Source organism: Lithobates pipiens, unplaced genomic scaffold, assembly GCF_037356315.1.
Source record: "Lithobates pipiens isolate NorthernLeopardFrog02 unplaced genomic scaffold, aLitPip1_a1.2 Scaffold_18, whole genome shotgun sequence".
In the NCBI taxonomy this organism is placed as follows: domain Eukaryota; kingdom Metazoa; phylum Chordata; class Amphibia; order Anura; family Ranidae; genus Lithobates; species Lithobates pipiens.
The window spans coordinates 364,277,779-364,297,649 of NW_027507758.1; the positions used below are offsets into that span (position 1 = coordinate 364,277,779).

A 19,871-nucleotide genomic window follows, 5' to 3' on the forward strand; every position below is an offset into this window, starting at 1 on the left:
ATTTGGACTTCACTGTAAGTTTGAGAGGACTTAATTTATGACTTCTACTGTATTTTGCACTTTATGATTTTTAACAATAAGTAATTGAAGGAGGGTGGTGTTAAATGTACTGATCTACAGTAATTGCACTGCACTATATTGAGCGTGTTATAATAAGTTCTTTGGTGTGGTGAAATTACTAAGAAGTGTCCAGCTTGCAATTGGGGTTTATTTATGCTAAATGTTTGGATTTAGTATTTATTATATTTGGTATTCTCACAGATTAGGAAGTATATCACAGGATTTATGAGTGGTTGCACTGATTGTATTCTTTGATATAAAGTCCGCTGTCAGCTGACATCACAGAGCCGGTCTAGGCTCTGCAGGGATCCTGACAATAATGGCAGGAACTGCCAGCATGCCTGACCGGCAGCTTGCTCAGCCTCTCAACGTGACTCGGGGAGACTGAGCCAGCTGTTCCCACCCCTCCACACTCCAGCACTCCAATGAGCTCTGGAGGGGTAGAGCACAGGGAGGTGACAGTTACCTCTCTGTGCTCAGAGTGGACCTAAGAACTGAGTGATTAGTGTTCTTTGATCACTCAGTTCTCAGTGTAGAGGCAGCTGGGGCCAGATGCACCAAAGGATCAATGCTGCATTTATCTAGATGAGTAAGAATGTTTATTTTTTTTAATTTGCACACTTCTCTTTTAAGAGGTAGCAAATGATAAGTCAGTGTAAAATTGTCCAGCAGAAGAGGAGGAAGAAAAGGATGACATCTACTAGAAAAAGGAGAACAGACAGCTGTTTTACTGCAAAAATTAAACGATTGCTGATGATGCACTAGTGGACAATTTAAATGAGCAGGGTTAGACCCAAATCTACTAAAGGCAGAAAACACAAGCTGGGGTTTTCCAAAAAAAAAAAATTAAGTTACTGCAGAGGATACTCCAGTGTAAAAACACTGACCTAACTGACCCAAACCTTTCCCTATGAAGTTTGTCAGCTTTCCCTGTAATTTCCCTATAACAGCTTTCAATTCACTGAAACTATGGCTGCCCCCCCCCCCCCATTTTATTGTAAGGAGTCTGGCTTATCTAACAGCCCCCTTATTGACCTTTCTAAGCTTGATGGCTATAGTTAAAGTGTCATGTTTTAAGAAATTGGGCCAACCTGCAGAAAAATTCACCTGGACCTTAAATCTCGAGCCTGAGGAATTTTCCTGAAACACGTGGCAGTGGCAAACCCAAACCTTATCCCTACTAGATTCATTCACCCACAATCTTTTCTCAGCAGGAGCAGGATTTTCAATCTGAGATCCATGCATCTGTTGTGAACATTATCAGTGGAGCTTAAAGCGGAGGTCCACCCTAAAATGGACCTCCGCTCATCGGAATCCCCCCCCCTCCGGCGCCACAATCGGCACCTTTCAGGGGGGAGGGGGGTGCAGTTACCTGGATAATCCAGGTAACTGCACCCACTTCCGGGCTAGCTCTCTGCGTAAAGGGGCGTACGTTATGCCCCTTTCCGCAAGCACCCGCCCCCTTCAGCAAGTGCCCCGCTGCCTGCTGGGAAACACACAGCTCCCAGAGGCAGCGGGGACCGTCCGGATTGCGCCGCGCGGCTCGCGCATGCGCAGTAGGGAACCGGGAAATGAAGCCGAAAGGCTCCATTTCCTGATTCCCATACCCAAGATGGCGGCGGCACGAGCGAGCGATTGGCTTCGGGTGCCGACATCGCGGGCGCGCTGGACAGGTAAGTGTCACTATTTAAAAGTCAGCAGCTGCAGTATTTGTAGCTGCTGGCTTTTAAAAAAAAAAAAAAAACGCGGAGTCCCGGTGGACTCCCGCTTTAATCTCCTTGTTGGATTTTCACTTAAATTATACTACAAAAAGTGCAGCAAAAAAGCTGACTTCTCCTGCTGCCATAGGTGTGAAATTCTATGATGAAACCACGTATTTCAGCGGGGACAGCTCATCAGTATGATAAAACAAATTCATATTGCCCACACTGAATCCATCAGTATGTATCTTTATATGAACACCTTGAATTTATCATATATAGGAATATAAGAATGATTATGAGGAATCGTTGACTGTTAGTCTTCTTTTAGACTGTTAACAAAGTGTCTACTATACAGTATGAATCCTTTTATGATAATACTATGGAGTAGGTAGCTGTCATCTATACTGAACATACACATTTCTTACAATTATCTTTGACTGTTTGCTATTGCAGTTCATTAGCATAAAGTGCTGTTCAGTTTAGAAACATCTATCATATCATATAAAATGCACCATTATTTTTATTTTTTTGTAGCATGTGTAAAGGTGTATTCCTAAATCAAAAATTCAGACATTCTATTACAAGTAAACAGTAAATGTGTTTTCTGATTGTACTGGTAATATGCAAAAATTACTTCTACTATTTATCTAATGCAGATGTAGATGAGTGTGCGGAGGGAATTGATGAGGATATGGTATGTGACCATCACTGCCACAATTATATTGGTGGATTCTACTGTTCCTGCAGATTTGGTTATCTTCTCCACTCAGATAACAGGACATGCAAAGGTGTGACGTAACATTATTTTATATATATATATATATTCAAATTGTAATGTTGTTTATTTGTGAATTAGTAATAATAACCAGTATATTCAAAAATAGACATCTTTTGCGGCGAATTTCGGCTGTTCGGGGTCCGCCCATTCGGCGGACTATTGGCGCCGTTCGCCCGGCGGACTTCCGTGTTTACGGTGTAAAAGAACTTTGACCTATGATGACACATCCATCATGGGGTACAGGACAGCCAATTGAGACATTACAGCACATGGACACTTGGACATTCCCCCTAACTTATAAATACACCCGATCCGGCGGCCATTTTACATTCTTTCTTCTGTCACTATAGGGAGAGGTTGCTGTGTGGAGCAGGGAGAGATTACAGTGACCCAAATCGCTAGCTATTTGGTACACAAAAGTTCTTTTCAGGACTGGTATAGGTGTTAGGTGTAGTTCAGGATAGGCAGTGCTGTGCTAGTGATTGTTGCAGCAGCCTGAGTGTCTTTTGTCAGTTTAGAGAAAGGGACAGGACGGTGTGTGCTGCAGGGACAGCCAGTTTAGTCATTAGCTGTTACTATCAGGTCCACAAAAGTGCTATTTTAATTATTGTTCCAGTAGCCTCTGTTTTGTCAGTTTATATAGGGACAGGCAGGAAGCAGTGTGTGAGGCAGTGAGGGTCAGTTTAATCAGTAGCTGTTACTATTAGTTCCACAAAGGTTCTTTTCAGGACTGGTATCAGTGGTATGGTAATAGGCTTGTACACGTATAATATTCTTTCTTCCAAATATAGAAAGAATATTATACTTGACTGCTGCCCTTCTGCTGCAGTCTACTAATCATTCACAACCCACTTGTTCCACAAAGCTCCTTATAAGGACTGGTAACTTGGTCTGTCTAGGGTGCTACAGTACATAGGGTTGAGTGAGGTACAGTCTGCCATTCTATAAGGACTGGTATAGGTCCACAGTACATAGGGTTGAGGTGCACTACTGCTGAACGCTGCCCTATACTGCAGCAGTCCTTCATCGGTATAGGGACTGACGTACAGTCTGCTAATCACTCACACACAACCTACTTGGTCCACCAAAGTCCTTATAAGGACTGGTAACTTGGTCTGTCTAGGGTGCTACAGTACATAGGGTTGAGTGAGGTACCATCTGCCTTTCTATAAGGACTGGTATAGGTCCACAATACATAGGGTTGAGGTGCACTACTGCTGACCGCTGCCCTATACTGCAGCAGTCCTTCATCGGTATAGGGACTGACGTACAGTCTGCTAATCACTCACACACAACCTACTTGGTCCACAAAGGTCCTTATAAGGACTGGTAAGGTATAGGGCACTACAGTACATAGGGTTGAGTGAGATACAGTCTGCCATTCTATAAGGACTGGTATCGGTCCACAATACATAGGGTTGAGGTTCACTACTGCTGACCGCTGCCCTATACTGCAGCAGTCCTTCATCGGTATAGGGACTGAGAGTTTTGTCACAGGGTCATTTAAAAAATGACAGGCAGAGGAAGAGGCAGGCCCTTCTGCAGGGGTGGTAGGGGTAGGGCAGGAGCAACAGGCTTGAGCCAAAGTGGGAAGTTGCAGAAGGTGCGTTCAATTACTTTAAAGGAAGCACCAGACTTGGTTGAGTGGCTCGCTCAGCCTTACTCTTCTGCACCCTCCTCATCCTCTCAATCTGCACCCTCTTCTTCACTCTCTGCTATGTGCACCCCCAAAGACACTACCACCAACAACACCACCACCACCACCACCATCACCACATATCTTCCGCTTGAGTCACAGGAATTATTTTCCGATCCATATCAAGACATTTCTGATGCGCAGCCACTCTTGGTATTGTATCAGGAAGAGGAGGCAGCAACAATCGCTACTCAGCAGTCTGACGACAGTACCCAGATCAGCCCAAGGAGGAGGTTGGTCCCCAGTGTTGCTGCCTACTCTGAGATCTCTACTTATAGCGGTGGGTAAGGTGACGTTGATGATGACGTGTCTAGTGATGTCACGTGGGTGCCCACAAGAGAGGAAGAGGAGGGGAGTTCAGAGGGAGATATGGACCAGCAGATAGGGAGGAGAAGCAGAAATAACTTACATTGCACAGGAGGGACAAAGCAGACTGCAAATGTATCAGGAGCGAGTCATCGACCATGTACGGTCACATCTGCTGCTCCCAGGACACCGGCACATGGCTCCGCAGTGTGGGCTTTTTTTAACGTGTCCGCTGCTGACAATAGCGTTGCCATCTGCAATCTTTGCAGTCAACGCATTAGTCACGGTAAGCCCAACACTCACCTAGGGACGACCGCCTTAAGAAGGCACACGAGCAGCCATCACCGAGCCGAGTGGGAGCAACGGACCACACAAAGCCAAACTGCAGGCTCTCACCATCCAGCCTCGTCTTCTACTTCTCCTTCTCCTCACAATTGTCCTCCACTCCACCTTCCATCATGCCAAGCTCACATTTTTCTGCAAAAAGGCAGGCTTCCGTGGGCCTAATGTTCGAGCGTAAAAAAATGATGACACCGGAAAAACCCTCTTGCCCAACGGTTGACGGCTGGCTTGTCAGAACTCATAGCCCGCCAACTACTGCCATATAAACTGGTGGACTCGGAGGCCTTTCGCAAATTTGTGGCCATTGGAACACCACAATGGAAGGTCCCAGGAAGGAAGTATTTCTCAGAGAAGGGCATCCCAGAGCTATATGGCCATGTTCAGCGGCAAGTGAATGTATCTCTGGCACACAGTGTCAGAGCCAAGATACATCTGACCACAGACACGTGGTCTAGCAAACACGGGCAGGGAAGGTATATCACTTTTACTGCCCACTGGGTGAACCTTCTGACGGCCGTCAAGCATGTAACCCGTGGCACCCGTGTAGATTTGGTTTTACCGCCACGGATTGCATGCAGGGCTGACTCTTCTTCTCCTCCTCCTCCTACTCCATCCTCCTCCCTCTCCTCCTCAGCTGACTCCTCCTTTTCCGCTGCTAGCGTCTCTTCCACTGCGCCGCCCAAGCTCCCCAGAACCTATTTGACATGCCAGGTGAGACGTTGCCATGCCGTGCTGCGTCTGTTGTGCCTGGAAGCCAAGAGCCACACTGGCCCAGCACTCCTTTCAGCTTTGCGTTCACAGGCAGATCAGTGGCTAACACCGCTCAATTTGACAGTTGGTAAAGTGGTGTGTGACAACGGTGCCAATCTGCTTAGCGCATTGAAACAGGGCAAAATCACGCACGTGCCATGCATGGCACACGTCTTAAACTTGGTCATGCAGCGATTCGTTGTCAAATACCCTGGGGTCCAGGACATCTTGCGGCAGGCAAGGAAAAACTCGGCCCATTTCAAAAGATCTTACACGGCCATGGCTCGCCTTGCTGACATTCAGCGGCGACACAATCTGCTGGTCAGACGTCTTATTTGCAATTGCCCGACGCGATGGAACTCAACCTTCTATATGCTTGATAGGCTGCTCCAGCAGAAATGTGCAGTTAACGTCTACCTGTATGAACTCTGCGGCAGAACCGTTTCTGGGGAGCTGGGGTTTTTTTCACCGCGCCAGTGGCTGCTCATGCGCGACGCATGCAGACTTCTGTGCCCATTTGAGGAGATCACCAAACTGGTCAGTCGCAGCCATGGCGCCATCAGTGACATGGTACCTTATGCCTTCTTTATGGTCTTCATGGTATGCAGGAGCGGGAAGATGAGGAAGTCGCAATGCTGGATGAATTCCCAGGGGAAGCTACTCTATCTGAGACAAGTAAACAACAGGAGTCTGAAGAGGAGTCAGAGGAGGATGGTGCCGGAGCAGATGAGGAGGAGCAAGAAGAGCATGCTTTAAACCTTTCTGGGATCCCTGTTGTACGTGGATGGGGAGAGGAGAATGAAGAGGACGACATTATCCTGGATGATGAGCAGAAGCCAGGCCACCACACCGCTTCCACTTTAGTGCAAATGGGGGCCTTCATGCTCCAGTGTTTTAATAGGGACCCCCGTATAAAAAGCATAAGGGTCAAGGACCAGTACTGGGTGGCAACGTACTTAGACCCCCGGTACAAACACAAAATGGCGGAAATGTTACCGCCGTCACAGAGGGCTGTCAGAATGCAGCACTTCCAGGCCTTGCTTCGAGAAATGCTGCATTCTGCTTTTGCGTGCGCTGGCAGAGGAGCAATTCCCACTCCCAGAGAAGGAGTTGCGGGTACCAATCCAACAGCACCTGCAAGAAGAGGCCGGTTTGAAGATGTGTTGGTGACTTTGGATATGAGGTCATTCTTTCAGCCGACCCATCGACAGGTGTCATCCGGATCCAGCATCAGGGAACGCCTAGACCGTCAGGTGTTCGACTACATTGGGTTAACGGCCGATGTGGACGCTCTGAGGAGTGATGAACCCCTGGACTACTGGGTGGGCAGGCTTGACCTCTGGCCAGAGCTTGCCCAATTTGCAATCAAACTGTTGGCTTGCCCCTCATCCAGTGTCCTATCCGAAAGGACGTTCAGCGCAGCAGGGGGGATTGTGACCGATAAGCGTACTCGCCTAGCTCACGACAGTGTTAACTACCTCACATTTCTAAAAATGAATGAGGCATGGATCTCGGAGGAATTCAACACATGTGACCAGTAGACCATGTATATGTCTATAAACAATTTTTTTAATCGAGCACAGAGACCTTCTTTCTTAATTTGGCTCACTTCCTTGTCCAAAAAAAGCACACCGTACTATATGCCCGTACCCTCCTCTTTGAAGAGGTTGAGTGGTGTCATATTTCTACTGGGGCTGCTTATTATGAGGGGCTCCCACCATCCCTGTGCTGTGCTGACATCCTCCTGGGGCTGTACCTCTGCTGTGCATATTATGAGGGGCTCCCACCATCCCTGTGCTGTGCTGACTTCCTCCTGGGGCTGTACCTCTGCTGTGCATATTTTGAGGTGCTCCCACCATCCCTGTGCTATGCTCATTATGAGGGGCTCCCACCATCCCTGTGCTATGCTGACATCCTCCTGGGGCTGTTTATTATGAGGGGCTCCCACCATCCCTGTGCTATGCTGACATCCTCCTGGGGCTGCTTATTATGAGGGGCTCCCGCCATCCCTGTGCTATGCTGACATCCTCCTGGGGCTGCTTATTATGAGGGGCTCCCACCATCCCTGTGCTATGCTCATTATGAGGGGCTCCCACCATCCCTGTGCTATGCTGACTTCCTCCTGGGGCTGCTTATGGTGCAGGTGTCAGTGCTGTATATCACGGTGCTGATGTCAGTGCTCTCTGTAACGGTGCTGCTGTCAGTGCTGTATATGACGGTGCTGGTGTGAGTGCTTTATGTCATGCTGCTGATGTCAGTGCTCTCTATCACGGTGCTAGTGTGAGTGCTTTATGTCACGCTGCTGATGTCAGTGCTCTCTATCACGGTGCTGCTGTCAGTACTGTATATCACGGTGCTGGTGTGAGTGCTTTATGTCACGCTGCTGATGTCAGTGCTCTCTATCACGGTGCTGTTGTCAGATGACTCTATCACGGTGCAGGTGTCATTGCTGTATGTCACGCTGCTGATGTCAGTGCTCTCTATCACGGTGCTGCTGTCAGATTACTCTATCACGGTGCAGGTGTCATTGCTGTATGTCACGCTGCTGGTGATCATCTCCTGCACCCTCTAATTTGCCTACCCTGGTCCCTGACCTTCCCTCTCCTCCATTGCCTTCATGCGCTCCACAGTCCTGAATTGTCACAACAATTTCCCATATAAAAAAAGAATGCTTGTAGTTGTCGATCCCAGATTCACCTCATACATGTGTTATGTCATTGGCCATGTGGTGGGACTATGTTTGCACAGCTATTAATTATTTTGTGGCTGCAAATTTTACCTGTAGGTTTGCGAAGTTCGCCTCCCATTGAAGTCAATGGGGCCCGCCGCGAACGTTCCGGTTCGCGAACTATCGGCCGCGTTCGCGGTCCGCGTTCGCGAAACGTCCCGTCGGAAGTTTGTCCATCACTAATTACAATACAAATATTCATCAAGGCATGAAGAATACAAATAGATACAAATAAATACCTCTTGATGGTTTCTACACCTTGGGGTCACTTCTACCTGGGAAACGACTCCAGAGAAGATGTATTACCGTAGGCCATCAGGCTCAATGTGTTTTGCGATTGTCCGTTTCTTTGGGATAATATAGAGGGAGTAGGACACTAAAAGCAAATGAAGAGCATAAGCATGTGTACAAAATTATCATAATGAATGCATAGTATACAGTTCTTTCAAATTCCATTGTTTATCAGAGTAGTGTGGGGACACTTACCCCAAAGGTCAGGTACAGCCAGCCGACAGTTGCATGGGAGAGGATATAACAGAGTGTGTGTTATATATAATATATGAGTATATAGTTACATAGTAGGTAAGGTTGAATAAAGACAACAGTGCATCCAGTTCAACCTGTGTGGGTGTACGTGAGTCAATGTTGATAATCATTTCACATATCCCTGTATATTGTGTTCTTTAAGATGCACGTCCAAGAGTCTTTTAAAAATAGCAATACTCCCCACTGACACCACCACTTGTGGAAGATATTTGTAGTGTTGGTATGGGCTGTTGGCGCTACCTCTGCTAAATTACTTTAGCCTCTGCTAAATTACTTATTACCTCTATCAGGTGACCCAAAAATATTTTACAGGTGCTTATTATAGAAAAAATGAATGAGGTCAATGAGTGTGCACCCCTATGCCAACCATATATATATATACACTAGTTATTACAATAGGATAATGGCCCACAGGGGGTGGGAAAAAAAGACAAATAAAGATAGAACAAAAAATTAAGATATAACAAAAAATAAAGTAGACCTATATTTGTGCGTAGCGTGCCTTCCTATAGGTTAAGAACCCAAAAATGTTCCTTCATGCACAGTTCCACTCTGCTGTATACGCAGAGAAGTTTCAGGTCTCAATCTTATAATGCTAACGTGACTTAAGCATATATGTGCAAGGTTATAAACTAATAAAGTGCATGTCTAAGTTATAAACCAGTAAGGTGCATACATACTACAATAAAGGTTATAAAGTGCAAAACAGTGCAAAAATTAATTTTTGTGCAAATAAGCCCTACAGCTGTCAGTCCAAATCCTCACATAAGATAAAATGTACCATACAAAGACCACACATTGTAAAGATAACTGTAGACCGAACAAATGGTCGCATTAAATTATGTATATATTCAATAGTCCTCAGCCGTCAAGGTTGTAAAGATTGTAGAAAAAATTGTTCAAACAAAAGCAAGTATATATAAAGTTCAACTGGTGTCTTGTAAAATTCAGCAACGTTCAGGATCCCAGCTCAAAAAAGAAGAAAAAAGTGACTTTCGTGATCACATATATCTGGTGACTTCTGTGTTCATGCCCCCTATATGTGATCATGAAATTCACTTTTTTCTTCTTTTTTGAGCTGGGATCCTGAACGTTGCTGAATTTTACAAGACACCAGTTGAACTTTATGGAACTATACTGAGCACTAATTTTAATATATACTTGCTTTTATTTGAACTATTTTTTCTAAACCCATGCTGATTACTACTAATGATACTGTTTTCATCATCAAATTCTTGGATTTAGTCCCTTATCATCCCCTCTAATCATTTACCTACTATTGATGTTAGGCCTGTAGTTACCCAGAATATGTCTATGCCCTTTTTTGAATATTAATACCACATTGGCTTTTCTCCAATCAGCTGGTACAATTCGTGTCAGTATGCTGTCCGTAAAGATTAGGAACAATGGTCTAACTATAACAATTGAGTTCTTTGAGGACTCTCGAGTGTAAGCCATCTGGACCTGGTGACTTATTTGTATTAAGCTTATCTAGTCTTTCCTTGACTCTGGCCACGAGGGTATATCATGTGATGTGTTACTAATAATACTGCTGTGGTGAATAGATCCCTCCTTTTCCTGTGTAAAAACTGAAGAGAAGTAAGCATTTAGTACAGTTGTCTTTTCTGTGTCATCTGTAATCATCCTCCCATCATCATCTTTTATGTGGGCAATGTGCTCTGATTTAACTTTTTTACTGTTAATAAATCTAAAGAATTCTTCTTTTTTTACTCTCTTCCTCTGTGTGTCTCTTGTAGTCTTTTTAGCCACCCTGATTTCGTTCTTACACTTCTCATTGTATTACTTGTAGTGTTGGAATGCTGATAATGTTCCCACCACTTTATATTTTTTAAAGGCAATTTTTTTCTCTCTAATAAGAATTTTTACATTACGGTCTAGCCACCCAGGTTTAACCTTTGCTCTTCTATATTTATTTCCCATTGGAATGCACTGTGTTAAAGCGTAGGTCCACCCTAAAGTGGACCGTCCGCTCATTGGAATCCTCCCCCCCTCCGGCGCCACAATTGGCACCTTTCAGGGGGGAGGGGGGTGCAGGTACCTGTACAGTACAGGTATCTGTACCCACTTCCGGCGTAGATTCTGCAGAAGGTACGCCCCTTTCCTCAGAATCTACACCCCTTTCCGAAAGTCCCCCGTTGCCTGCTGGGAAACACACGGATCCCAGAGACAGCGGGGACCATCCTGTTTGCGCAGCGCGACTCACGCATGCGCAGTAGGGAACCGGGAAATGAAGCCGAAAGGCTCCACTTCCTGATTCCCATAACCAAGATGGCGGCGGCAGCACCCGAGAGACGATCGAGAGATCAGCTTCGGGTGCTGACATCACGGGCGCGCTGGGCGGGTAAGTGTCACTATTTTAAAAGTCAGCAGCTGCAGTATTTGTAGCTGCTGGCTTTAAAAAAAAAAAACGGCGGACTCCCGCTTTAAGCCTTTGTTTAATATGTTCCTAAAACATTCCAATTTTTCCTCTGTGTTCAATGTTTCTAGGATTTGGCCCCAATTGATGTCTTGCAGTATTGAGCACATATTGAGCATATGCGAGATGGTTTTCCTTAGAGTGCATTTTATAGGGTATTTGAAAGCACAGTATTGATATAGTAATGTTGTACACAAAAATTAAAAAAAAAACTTTGTAATGTCCTTTGACAGTATCGATAAAATCCTGTTGCCCCAATTCATCCATTTTTCTCTTTACAGTGACCAAAAGGTAACCATAATTATATTTTATGGTTTTAAGAACATTAAAACCAGAGTACATTTTTCTATGCTTAATATGCATCTATGCATCATTTAAGTTGTTTCAAAAAATCATCTATGCATTGTCTTATTCTTTCTGTTAAAGAGTCAATACTGCTAATAATGAGATGCACTGATGGATTAGAGGGGTCCTTGAGTACATCTACTAAATAGTAAATGACAAGAACCTTGGGAGCCAAGGGAATTAGAAATTTCCCACACAAGCACATGAACACAGCTGACTGGCTCCTTTCTGCTTTTTCTTCTCCCACTCTGCTGTACAGGCAATTGCAAGAAGCTACAAACAGGTCAAACATAGATACTTAGAATTTGAACAGTTGTTGGGATATCTTAAATACACAAATCCAGCATTACATGCTCTAATGGGAAATTCTACAGATTCAGTTCTAAGAAACTAGAAGCAAACATTTGCAATGTTTGCGTTTACTTAATTTGAATGATGTATTTGATAAAATTTGGTCAATGTTATCACCCAGGATTTCCAGAGGTATTATCCCAGCTGGGAATCTGTAATCTAGCATTGTGAGTGTCACTTGTACAGAATAGTGGAAGACATGTCATCGTGATTGGCATGGATTGTATTTCTGGACACCATGATTGACATGAACTACCTAACTGGACACCATTATTGATTTTCCTCAGAGGACATTTGCCTCAGTGTTGAAGAACAAGGGCTTCCTCCCCAGCTCAGTGTCTCCAAAATAGAAGGGCAGATGGGTATTATAGAGGGACTTATCGTGGAATTTTGAGACCCTTTTTATAATAACATGCATTGGTAACCCTTTTAAAACCCTTTTTTAAAAGTAAAAAAAACACCAACACAATGAAAAAAAATGTTTAATGAAATAAAACACAAGCACATACCTACTGGCTTTAGTAATAAAGTTTATGAATGTTATTGAGCTGAGGGTCTGCTGTTTAACAGCAGGATTGTGGGAGGGAATTGCAGGCGACACCATTGACTAAGTTTGATAAATTAAATCATTCCCTGGGGTAAATTTAAATGACTGCAGCCAGAAATATATCATTGAGTAGCTGTAGTACTGCATGTACCTAAATTCAGTCACCATGAAACGCGCCATGTTCAACATTATCTAGACTAACAATTAGCATAACAGTAATGTGGTTTATTCATTTAACATTATTGTGAGCAGTGCTCAACATATCATGGCCCCCAAAGCACAATAATAATTATTATTTACATATGAAAAGTGAGGTGAAATTATAACCATTTGGGTTGATTTTATTTTATTTATTTTTAAAATAAAGTTAAAATATTTATAAACGTGCTTATAAATATTTTTTATTATATAATCTTTGTTTTACAAATACATGACAAAGAATTCCCAGAACCATATGTGTTAACAAAAGAGACAACAGAAGAAGCTTACAAAAGGAAAAAACAACTAATGTTTAGAGGACTTTGAAAGGCACATGAGTACTCTGTCTAAAAATCATGAAAATATATTTTTTTAATTATTTAGTTTCCACAAAGTAACAAACAATTCAACAACAACATAAATTACAGCAGTAATATTAAAAAGTGTATATAATGGACCTGACCCATAGAGCCTGATAACTATTAATTCTTAAAAAGGACTTATAGTTAGATATGTGGTGTGGTACTACAATACATGGTACAATGCCATAAATTTAAATATTCAAAACAACTGCTGATGGACTACTTGATGCACTAATTTTATGCTAGCATCTCTTTTGTTTATAGGGCTATGGTCTCTACCTCCGGATAAGAGGGGTCATTCGCCGGACCCACCTGCTACTTTTGGGCATAATTCCTAATAGTGTGTTACTCGCTTGCTTACCAGCAAGCTGATAGATTTCCTACACTGCTATCTTTGTTCCCTACGTGTGAACTGCTCCTGAAGAAGCGCTACAGAAGTGCGAAACATGTCGAGCCACTTTTCTAGATTCGATCTGGACCCCCACGCCTGATACAATTTTTGGAACCCAATTCATGACCTTTGGAATATACTTTGTTGTTTTGAATATTTAAATGTATGGCATTGTACCATGTATTGTAGTACCACAACACATATCTAACTATAAGTCCTTTTTAAGAATTAATAGTTATCAGGCTCTATGGGTCAGGTCCATTATATACACTTTTTAATATCACTGCTGTAATGTATGTTGTTGTTGAATTATTTGTTACTTTGTGGAAACTAAATAATTGAAAACATTTTTTTTCATGATTTTTAGATGGAGTACTCATGTGCCTTTAAAAGTCCTCTAAACATTCGTTGTTTTTTCCTTTTGTAACCTATATCGGGATGATGGCACATTAATATTTGTTTGTCCACAGTGTCGCCCTGTGATACAAACTGTCCTAATCTCACATTTTGAATTTTCAACAGAAGAAGCTTGTTTTGAGGCTCTATTTGTCTGACTTAAACCTGAGACTAAGTATAATAAGGGAAGAGTAATTTCTTTGATGAATCACTGAGTTCTGCAAAAGACACACTTCTTTCAGCATAGCTAAGAGTGATACAACACTTTACATGTTCAAAAAATAATGGAGCTTCATCTTCCCAAATATTTGTGCAGGGAACTGTTGCCTGTGGTAATGATAATGGCTTTGCATTTATATTATTATTTACAGTGGAATGCAGCGATAATCTGTATACACAAAGGAGTGGAACAATTTCAAGCGCAGATTATCCTAATTCGTATCCCAAGAGCTCTGACTGCCTGTATAGAATTGAGCTGGAGGAAGGATTTGTGGTCAATCTTCAATTTGATGATAGATTTGATATTGAAGACCACCCAGAAGTATCTTGTCCATATGATTACCTAAAGGTACAACATTAGTTCTTATTGTATCCATGCTTCCATCAAGACAATAAATAGCCCATACTGCCCAAATGGTTACAAGATTTAGTATATAGTATGCAGTGATAAGTAAAATCAGGAATTCTTTGTTTCTATTGTTCACCATTAAGGGACATATTATCAGAAGAAAATCATATAAAATTTGATTATACTGCTGACTTCAGGAGGTCATGAGGAACTGGACAGTGGCAAACAAAAATAGTTGATGGTCAGCTAGGTATAACCCTCCGAATCCCATGATGTTTCGATTTTTTGCTAGTACCCTACAAGGATGGGCATCTTTTCTCTTTGGATAAAAACACACCCCTTTTTACTAGATTTTTATTTTATTTTATTTTTTTGGGGCTTTAGCAAAGCATTTAACATTAATGATTCCAGAATGTTGTTCTGCTGCTTAACTCTTTACACAACTTTCTATATTGGCTATTCCTTATTATTGTCTCAAAGGCCCTACCCTCACCTTGTTGAACAGAAAATTGCAGGGCTTGCCTTTATTGTGACCCCTGAGCACTGGGCTGAAGTTGTGGCATGTGGTAAATAAAATATTAAAAGTATCTGTAAACACATGAAATATCCAAATAAAGTAAAGTACAAAGAACAACAATTAGCAAATCCCTAAATATACACCAAAAAAGACATTCATTAAATCAGTTTTGCCAAATTCACTTTTATTTTTCCTAGAAGTGCAGCAAATGGAGCAACCAACTGTTGTACCAAAAGGGTAATCTATAAATGTATTTTAGGCATACTGTATACCAGGGATCTCTAAACGACAGCCCTCCAGCTGTTTGCAGATCTACACGTCCCATGAGACATTATAAAACTCTGACATTAAAAGACATGATTAGGCATGATGAGAATTTTAGTTCCAGAACAACTGGAAGGCCATACTGTATGTTAAAAAAAATGTAATTGCTTAGAAAAAACTTGGGTTTACACTAGATGTGCAAATTCACAGCGAATTTGCTGCGGATTCGGCGCTGCATCTAAATCGCAAACCGCCAATGTGAACCGATTGCAGAGTGTTTATCAAGTTAACGACACCCTGCAATCGGTTTAAAGTGCATCGCGATTTGTTGCAATTCCTGTGCGAATTGCATGTGTGTCTCACACCCCAGCAGTGTGAACCCAGGCTAAAGCTGCTGAAAAAACCCAATCGTCAAAGGGGAATCAATACATGCTGCTATAATTTGGAGTACTATTTTATTCTAAAGGAATGAATGAAAGTTTGTGTTAGCTGTTACGAAGATCTGTAGCTATGAAATATCACCAGCAACCTCTTGCAATTTCTTTGCTTATCCTAATGCTTATCCTAATGCTGTGCCTAGCAGTGGGCAGGAAGTGTCCCTTCCTAGTTTAAAAAGCTCAATATGTATTCCTTATAGGCAAGCCCTATTTTTAATTAACACAGTTTGACTAATAAGAATAAAAAATCATCTTGCCATTGTCTGACTTATGTTTGACTAGATCAAAGCTGGGAAAAAAGAATTTGGTCCAACTTGTGGAGATAAATCACCAGGAAGAATAGAAACTGGAAGCAACAGTGTTCAGATCTTGTTTCACAGTGACGGTTCTGGAGAAAATGGAGGATGGAAGCTGTCTTACACAGTCACAGGTAAGACTCCTTAAACTTATCTAATGTACTTTATGTGTCAGCTCTGGAGAGCTTATCAGGAGAGCTTATGTAGAGTAGATTGTTGTTATATCAAATATCCAAGTATTTGTGAATTAGATATGTAATATGATCATATATTCATCACAACCTGTAATTACGATCAGCTACTTCTTGATGACAGTTAGGTCAAAAAAGTAAGGACTCACCAAATCACTGGTACTTGTCATTTTAGGCATTTCATGCCCTGATCTTCAGGAACCCTCAAATGGGAAAATTGAACCTTCACAAACAAAGTACACTTTTAAAGACCAAGCTGTGATTACATGTAACCCTGGATATCGGGTTCTAAAGGTGAGTAGCATTTATTATATATATATGAGCTCCTGCGCTATATATGAGGCAAAAAAAAGAGATAATGTCTATATGAATGCTGCACACACCTTATGAGCTAAACACTCTCATACAGAAAAATGTGATAATTAAAAGATGGTGTTGCGCTCCCACACGTAAGTGAATATATAAATATCCGAATACTTAAGAGGAATATATCCTTAATATTAAATCAATCAAAAGTGTAAAACAGTGGTCTATGTGTCAAAAACCAAAAAAGTGCTGATGTGCATAGTATGTCTCTACGAAAAGAAATTACATAAATAAATAAATTGAAAAAAACTGCAAGAGAAAAAACAATAAATAAATAAACCAAATGGTGATGTCACTTAAAGTAAAATAAATAATAGTCCATAAATGGAATCCAAAGTGAAAGTGTCACTTTAAAGTGAAGCTATGGACACCGGAAGTGACGTTCGCACACGAGCAGGATACTCGTAGTCTGTTACCGTGGGATTTTTTTTTATCTGCAATGTGTGAGCAGTTTTAATTTATTTTAAATAATTGTTTTATGCAAAACTACTACACTATGGCGGGCTTTATGTTTATTTTCGGAGTATCTCCTTTGATTTAATCCTGTGGATTAACCCCATGTTGGACGGCGGTGAGGTTACAAGAGTTTGAAGTTCCCTGCCTGGTTTCCCTGTGTTTCCTCAAAGACTATATATGCTGTATACCTTACAGCTGTAAGGTAATCACCTAGTGTGCTCAGTGGACACTTGGACATCACTTTTGCTGTGGAGATTGGCTTGTCACGGATTCACTTTAGTAGTACATAGCTTCACTTTAAAGTGACACTTTCACTTTGAAATCCATTTATGGACTATTATTTATTTTACTTTGAGTGACATCACAATTTGGTTTATTTATTTATTGTTTTTTCTCTTGCTGTTTTTTTCAATGTATTTATTTATGTAATTTCTTTTCGTAGAGACATACTATGCACATCAGCACTTTTTTTGGTTTTTGACACAAATAGACCACTGTTTTACACTTTTGAGTAGCATTTATTAATGCCTTTTTTTAAATAATCCTGTAAAATAGTGGTGGCCCCAGCAGAGAGACTTTCATTTTTTTTCCTGCCCTAGTGATTATCATCATCACTGGGACAGGAAGTGAAGGAAATCTCCCCAGTATAGATGCAGAAAACAATAAAAAAAAACTGACACAGGTTCTAACCTTTCCCAATTCTACTAAATAATTTTGTTTCTGCTGCTTTTGTGTTTCCCTCACTGACTGACACAGTGGCCAGTGACCACCATCACTGGAAATGAGGTGGAATCCTCCCTAATGGGGAAAAAAACAAGACTAAATAATTTACAAATGTGAACATTGTGTTCATAGATAAGTGAACAAATACCAAATCAATGCTGCTACTTTAAAAAAATATCCAAACACAATAGGTGAAATATAATACAAACAAACATTTAATAGTAGCGCACTTATTGTGAATAAACAAATCCTATTCTTAATTAAATAGAACTTAATAGGAATGTGCCCAAAATATATATAAAAAAAAGTTATTTGTGAAATCTCAAGGCCAGCCAAGTGTAAAAAAATTGGATTTTTATAACAGCTTACCTTTTAAATCCTTTTCTTTGAAGTACATCATGGGACACAGAGCCATATTAATTACTATGGGGGTTATAAGCCACCTTCAGGTAATGGACACTGGCACACCCTAAACAGGAAGTTGCATACATGTGTAAGCCAGAAAGAGGGGAGGGACCTCTGTGTCCCGTGATGTACTTCAAAGAAAAGGATTTTACAGGTAAGCTGTAAAAATCCTATTTTCTTAATCATACACACAGAGCCACAGTAATTGCTATGTGGGATGTCCCAGAGCAATGCCAACTGACGGGAGGGAGACACAACAAAAGTAGGGCAACATGAGATCAGAGGACTTATACTGCTGCCTGCAGCACACTGCGCCCAAAGGGGACATCCTTGTGTCTTTTTACATCCACCTGATAGAATCTGGTAAATGTATAGACTGAAAACCAAGTTGCGGCCTTACAAATTTGAGCCATGGAGGCTTGATGATGCACTGCCTAGGAAGCACTAACAGCCCCGGAGGAGTGCGCTTTGATTTGAGAGGGTGGAATCTACCTCTTTAAACCATAAGCTAAAATGATTACTTGTTGAATCCATTGACAAATAGTAGATTTCGATGCTGCCTGTCCTCTTTTAGGACCTTCAGGCAACACAAACAAAACATACATTTTTCGAATCTGAGCAGTCGCCTTTAAGTAGACCTTGACTGCTCTAACAACATCAGGAGAATGTAGTGATTTTTCATCCATAGAACAGGGTTCTGGAAAAAAATTAAGATAGAACAATATCCTGGTTTAGATAAAAACCTGACACTACCTTCAGTAGAAAGTTAGGATGAGGACGCAATACTACCTTATCCTTGTGAATAATAATACCGTATATACTCGAGTATAAGCCGAGATTTTCAGCCTCTTTTTTGAGGCTGAAAGTGCCCCCCTCGGCTTATACTCGAGTCATCGCTGTCTGCCCGCTCGATCAGCGTGTCGAGCAGACAGACAGCGGCCATTCTGATTCAAAAGCCGCGCCTCCGGCTCCCCCTTCGCCTGTGATAGGCGGAACACTGAATTTCCCAGCAGCCTGTGTTCCGCCTATCACGGACTTCGTATCATCCTCGTACTACGGACGAGGATGATACGATGTACGTGATAGGCGGAACACAGGCTGCTGGGAAATTCAGTGTTCCGCCTATCACAGGCGAAGGCGGCGGCGCAGCTTTTGAATTTTACAATGGCCGCCGAGGCGCCGACGAACGAAGAGGGCATGGGACGGAGGCAAGGCACAGGACGGCACGGCACGGGACGGGACCGGAGGCAAGGCATGGCATGGCGGCGAGGCACGGCGGCGAGGCACGGAGGCAAGGAGGCTCGGCACGGGACGGAGGCTCGGGACAAAGGCTCAGGACACAGGTAGGCTGGACACACACACACACACACACACACACACACACACACACACACACACACACACACACACACACACACACACACACACACACAGGGATGGATGGACGGACACACAGGGATGGACGGACACACAGGGATGGACGGACACACACACAGGGATGGACAGGCATGTCTTACCCTCGGCTTATACACGAGTCAATAAGTTTGCCAGTTTTTTTGGGGGTAAATTGGGGGCCTCGGCTTATATTCGGGTCGGCCTATACTCGAGTATATACGGTATGGCTCTTTACAAGAAAGAGCAGCCAACTCTTATACCCTTCTTGCAGAAGATAAGGTTACCAGAAAAACTAGTTTCCTTGTCAAAAGGACCAA

The 19,871-nt window shown here is 42.4% G+C and overlaps 1 protein-coding gene across 3 annotated transcripts in view; it reads left to right on the forward strand.

The window, feature by feature from the left end:
- The window catches only part of MASP1 (MBL associated serine protease 1), a 145,163-nt gene that overhangs the window by 58,055 nt on the left and 67,237 nt on the right, over positions 1-19,871 (forward strand). For all 3 annotated transcript variants that reach the window (XM_077487570.1, XM_077487571.1, XM_077487572.1), the window contains exons 4-7: positions 2,420-2,551; positions 14,308-14,504; positions 16,005-16,152; positions 16,385-16,503. In XM_077487570.1, the coding sequence (XP_077343696.1) occupies positions 2,420-2,551; positions 14,308-14,504; positions 16,005-16,152; positions 16,385-16,503 (596 nt within the window). The remainder of the gene's footprint in view (positions 1-2,419; positions 2,552-14,307; positions 14,505-16,004; positions 16,153-16,384; positions 16,504-19,871) is intronic.